Source organism: Solanum lycopersicum, chromosome 4 (assembly GCF_036512215.1).
Source record: "Solanum lycopersicum chromosome 4, SLM_r2.1".
NCBI lineage: Eukaryota > Viridiplantae > Streptophyta > Magnoliopsida > Solanales > Solanaceae > Solanum > Solanum lycopersicum.
Window position 1 is genome coordinate 5,436,668 of NC_090803.1, and position 5,940 is coordinate 5,442,607.

The 5,940-nt window shown below is 29.9% G+C and overlaps 1 protein-coding gene across 1 annotated transcript; it reads left to right on the top strand.

Moving 5' to 3' along the window:
• Positions 1-1,715: 1,715 nt before the first annotated feature.
• On the top strand, positions 1,716-5,940 carry gts1 (glutamine synthetase cytosolic isozyme 1-1). The gene is made up of 12 exons (NM_001323058.1): positions 1,716-1,858; positions 2,457-2,496; positions 2,618-2,721; positions 3,030-3,078; positions 3,498-3,604; positions 3,756-3,843; positions 4,490-4,618; positions 4,768-4,842; positions 4,928-4,981; positions 5,121-5,158; positions 5,266-5,425; positions 5,520-5,940. The coding sequence occupies exons 1-12, from the start codon at positions 1,785-1,787 to the stop codon at positions 5,670-5,672; spliced, it is 1,071 nt and encodes a 356-aa protein (NP_001309987.1). The 5' UTR covers positions 1,716-1,784; the 3' UTR covers positions 5,673-5,940.

The window sequence follows — 5,940 nt, forward strand, 5'->3', positions numbered from 1 at the left end:
CAAAACATGAGCGTAAGCCTATGGATCTTTTAATTTTTAATTTATAATATAGCATAGTAATATAGTAACACAAAATTATAAAAATAAATCAATAGTTTGAAATATTACAAATATAATTAGATAAACTAATAGAAAATAATTTTTTTAACATGATTATACAAATATAAATAATCTAATATCTAAACTTACTAATCATGAAAGATTCGTTATTTCTTAAAAATATTTTTTTATCATATTATACGACTTATCCCCAAAAAGAAAATGATTATTAACCTTAATACGACTTATCCCCTAAAAGAAAATGATTATTAACCTTACTAGTATCAAATAAAAACATCACACCATCATTAATAAAATAAAATTACTTTCAAATATCTATATAATATATAATAATTTTGAGAAAAATAACAAAACTATAAAGAACAATGATAAGTAAAAGTAAAATTTTACGGCGTATTTTTAAAAAAAATATTACGTAATATATAATTATTTTCACATGTTACCAAATAGAAAGATGTGATACTAAAACTTGTTATTTGAGTTATTCTCAATCTTCTTATCTCTATAGATTAAAAATTATTAATTATCAGACAATTATTCAAGAATTATTAGGATCGACAATGTTAGCTAAAGATTAAAACACATAATTTTTGTAAAATTTATCAGGCCTCGAGTGTTGGGCGTGCTTAGGACGTACAGTCGGATGCTTAGAGCGTAAATCTTACAAAACTAAGCCTCACAAAGTCTCGAAGAGTTATTATGTTGCAAATATCTAAAAATATCTTTGACTTACGTGAATAAAAAATTTGGTTTGCAACACTACACATGTTGGACGATAGCATGTTTCCAAGAATAAACCAAAAGGTTACTTTAGAGTTTAGACAATAAAATCTCTCACCCTACACCATTTGACATGTTAAAAAAATATACATATGATGATATTTAATATTGGTTCATATTGAAGTTCGATTAAATTTTAATTTAGATATTATAAGATTTTTGTTTTCTGCAAAAAACTTTTTCTTCTTTTTAAAGATTCGAACCTTAAACTTCTAACTAAGGATGAAGAAATCTCAACCATTTCATTCGAGATCTTTTAACATATAACATTATGAATAAAGAACGTGATAAAACGAATAAAGTTAATAGAGAAAGCAGCAGTTCAATTACTCTCTTATAAACATTAGAATCATAAAAAAAATTAAAAAAATAATCTTGTGCATTATTGAAAGTTACCTACTATAGGCTACTCCTGTTTTTTTTTTTTGTGACTAGTTACCTACTCTTGAGAACAAAAATAATTTTTTGAATTTGTGTTTGGAATTTGTTTTTTGGAAGTATTAAAAGTTTTGAGAATTAGAAAATTTAATTCAAAATCTATGGTCAAACGTTAATTTACTATGTATTTGATATTGAAGAAATGTTCTGAATGTTTCCTCATGTTTGATTGGTCAATTTTTTCTCATCTTATAAGCGTCTCGAATTTAAGTCATACAATGTAATAAAATTGTCTTGATAAGAAAATATTTTAATATAATTCATCATAAGATATTCTATCACAAATTTAAATTTAATTCTAAGTTGAATTTGTAAAAAATAACAATATATATAATACATAAATAATAATTGTGAATAGTTTTATGCAACCAACACTCTCTCTAGCTGCCTATAAAAACAGAGGAAACTGCTTCTCTTTATCTTCACCTCTACTTATACAAATTAATTAAATTCTCTCATTCAATAAATTCAAACTTTGAATTTATTATTGTTATTATTTTCACATAATGGCTCATCTTTCAGATCTTGTCAATCTTAATCTCTCTGATTCCTCTGAGAAAATCATTGCTGAATACATATGGTTGGTTCTTTTGTATCTTTTTTTTTTTGTTCTTATGAATTGAGGCAACACTCGAATTTTAAGTTTATGCATTCTGAATTTCCAAAAATAAAAATATAGTTTACTGAGTTTTGAATAGATCTTTTAATATAATTACAGTGTATCGGGGTCAAAAGGTGAAAGTTACTGAGTTGTATCGAACAAAAATGGTGAATTGTTAAGTTTTCAGTGCTTCATTTGTGCCTTGTTTTATTTGTTTGAAATTTTGTTATGATAAAGTTTCAATTTGTTTTTCAAAATCCAAAATGGTGAATTGTTAAATTTTCATAGTCAGTTAATTCATTTTTTCTCTATATTGTCATAAGAAATGTAAATGTAAATTGTTATTTTGAACTCCCTAACCTTTTTTATTTTAAAAAAAAATTGTTTCCCTTTTGAATTAATGATAATTTGATATATATATATATATATATATGACTTTAATATAGCTAGATACCAAACACCGAGTGAAATAAGAAAAGCAAAAGGAAACATTATATATGTAAAATGGAATTTTTTGCTTCTATGGTGATTAATGATTATGTTGTTTTGATGTTAATCATGTTATGTTTATAATCAGGATTGGTGGATCAGGAATGGATGTAAGGAGCAAAGCCAGGGTAATAAATCTTTTATTTATTTTTATTTTATATTTTATAATATGGTTGTATTTTTATTTTATTTGGATAATATGTGAAGAATTCTAAATTAGTTTATTTATTTTTTATTTCTTATATAAAGACTCTATCTGGTCCTGTTGATGATCCTTCAAAGCTTCCCAAATGGAATTATGATGGTTCTAGCACAGGTCAAGCTCCTGGAGAAGACAGTGAAGTGATCCTATAGTAAGTATGCAAAATTTATCATGCGGGGACAGATCGTTTTGAAAATTCTATAAATTGTTATGCAGGACATACGTGTTTAAATTAGAAAAAAATGCTAGTGGGGCAAGCCAGGGCTTCAAAATAGAAAAAAACATGTCTTGGAGAGTGGGGTAGGGCGTGTTGAAAATAAAAGAAATTGCTATGAGGGAACGGATTTATATTTATATGAGTTAAATTTCCACTCGTATATCTCCACCCCGTCCCGTCCTCACAATCATCCTTATATTTACGAGGACACCTATCTGAATGTTATTGTAATTTTGATACAGTCCTCAAGCAATTTTCAAGGATCCATTCAGGAGGGGCAACAATATCTTGGTGAGTAAAACATTTTTTTTTGAGTTTTTTTATATACTGAGAATATATATAAAACAACAATTACACGTAATCGCTATAAAAAGTGGAATGTGATTTGAAAAATAAGGCAAGTTACCTACTTCTAGACGTCCAATGTTACTCGGATCCTCCAAGAATGCTGCGGGATGATTTGTACAATCCTTCCAAAAGTTATAGTACATTTTTGAGGATCTATGGTTTATAGCAACATTTTTGAAGTATCCGAACAACATAGACTACAACATGTTAAACGACACTAATAGTGTAGAATTCTTTATGTTATCAGTATATATAAGTTTTTTTTAAAAAAATAAAAAGTATCGATATATATAAGTTAAATTATTTACTAGTTTTATACATATCATTGACATTTTTTTCATTCTTTTTTTTTTTACTTAAAGGTCATCTGTGATTGTTACACCCCAGCTGGTGAACCAATTCCAACAAACAAGAGGCACAATGCTGCTAAAATATTTAGCAACCCTAATGTTGTTGTTGAGGAACCATGGTACTTACATATCCGTTTTTTCGTAGTGTTGTTTGAGCTAGTTTGCATGAATATTAACATATCCACTTAAGCTTTCAAATTGGATTTTTTTTTTTTTTACTTATATCATTTTTGGAAATTCCTTAACTTTTTGATATATTGTCTAAATTAGGTATGGTCTTGAGCAAGAATACACCTTGCTACAAAAGGAAATTAATTGGCCTCTTGGATGGCCTATTGGTGGCTTTCCTGGACCACAGGTAAATTTTTCAACAACTTATTTCCCCACTTCACATGCTAATTTTCCTCTTCTTTTTTCCACGTCTTTCGAGATATACTGTTTGGATTCTTCATAAATTCTGACGTATCTGTGTTGGATCCTTCAATCCGAATGTGAAAACATTTCTAGATGATCCAAACTATAACTTTCAAGCATTTGTTCTTAGTACCTAATTGAGATTTATGTTCACATGGAAAGAAAAAAGAGAGGGTGAAACATGGACGCGACAATATTTGTGGAGGGTTCAAGCAACATTGCTTTTAAGGCATATGTTCTCAATACCTAATTAGACTTCTGTTCACATAGGAAAAAAAATAGAATAAAAGGGGGAAAAGTGTAACATATTTAGTTTTTCAACCATTATCTTTTTAGTTGCTTTTAATTTTTTTCCTCTTATAGTTGCATTGATGATGATAATATGCAAATATTGCTTTTTCTCGATATACTATTTTCTCTGTTTTAGTTTGTTAGTCTTTTATTTTTAGTATGTTTAGAAAAGAATGCATCTTTTCTTATTCGACAACTCTTTAATTCTAACTTTCTACATGACCAGACTATTAAGTGAGAATTCACTTGTCCTATCGCGATTTGTGATGATTTTGAATTTTTTTTTTGATCGCTCTTAGGGACCATACTACTGTGGAATTGGATGCGGAAAGGCTTTTGGACGCGATATTGTTGATGCTCATTACAAGGCATGTATCTATGCCGGGATTAACATTAGTGGTATCAACGGAGAAGTGATGCCTGGACAGGTATGCAAATCCAGAATATAGAGTCAGTGAGTTCAAAACGAGTGTAAAATTATAATATGTATAAAACTCACCGAACTTGCTTTATATTCGCCTCTGCCTCAGTTTGGACGATTATATATTTGTTGTTTGCTTTATTTGACGTAATGCAGTGGGAATTTCAAGTTGGACCTTCAGTTGGCATTGCATCAGGTGACGAGTTGTGGGCAGCTCGTTACATTCTCGAGGTAATGTAGCTAAGTTATCGATAAATTTAGCCTAAATATCAGTTCATTTCTCTTATTGTGTCGATTTTTTTGGTTGTTAAAACAGAGGATTACAGAGATTGCTGGAGTTGTTGTGTCATTCGACCCTAAACCTATTCCGGTAAGATCAATATTTGTACAACTTTTCGAGTGAACCAAATACTCTCTTTAATTTCAACTTCAAATTTCAATCAAATCATGTCCAAACACGTAAGTTTGCTGACATCAAATACTCGTTTTTGTAACTTTTCGATTGACAGGGTGACTGGAATGGTGCAGGAGCGCATACAAATTACAGGTAGAGTAATAGTAACTAATAACATTTCATATTCAACTCCGCGATTAGTACTTTTTTTCTCTCTATTTCAAAATGATTGGAACATTGGAATGTCTTTTATTTTTCAGTACTAAGTCTATGAGAAATGAGGGAGGGTATGAAGTTATCAAAAAGGCTATTGAGAAGCTTGGACTTAGGCACAAGGAGCACATTGCAGCATATGGTGAAGGCAATGAACGTCGTCTCACTGGAAGACACGAAACAGCTGACATCAACACATTCAAATGGGTACGATGAAACTCTAGTCTTTTATACTGTCAGTGTATATAAGTTAAATTCCATGAGAGTAAGTCTTTGAGTTAATGTTTTTGAATTGTTTTAGGGTGTTGCAAATCGTGGTGCATCTATTCGTGTGGGAAGAGACACGGAGAAGGAAGGAAAGGGATACTTTGAGGACAGGAGGCCTGCATCGAACATGGATCCATATGTTGTGACCTCTATGATCGCGGAGACTACCATCCTGTGGAACCCTTGAACGCGTATTGGATGAATGTGCAACATATGGAGAAAGAATTGAATTTCTTAACAGCCCTTTCCTCACATGACCTAAAAAAGAGAGTTATGTAGCTAGTCATTTTGATATATTATGTTGTTTTCTAAGTTTCAATTTGTATTGTACTCAGCAAGGCTGAGTTCATTGCCATAATGATTTGGCAATGTTGTTAAAAAATAAGAGTTTTAATCTTATTAATAACAATATGGAAGGGTTAACTTTTCAGAAATGCATATGTTATGTTTTATTA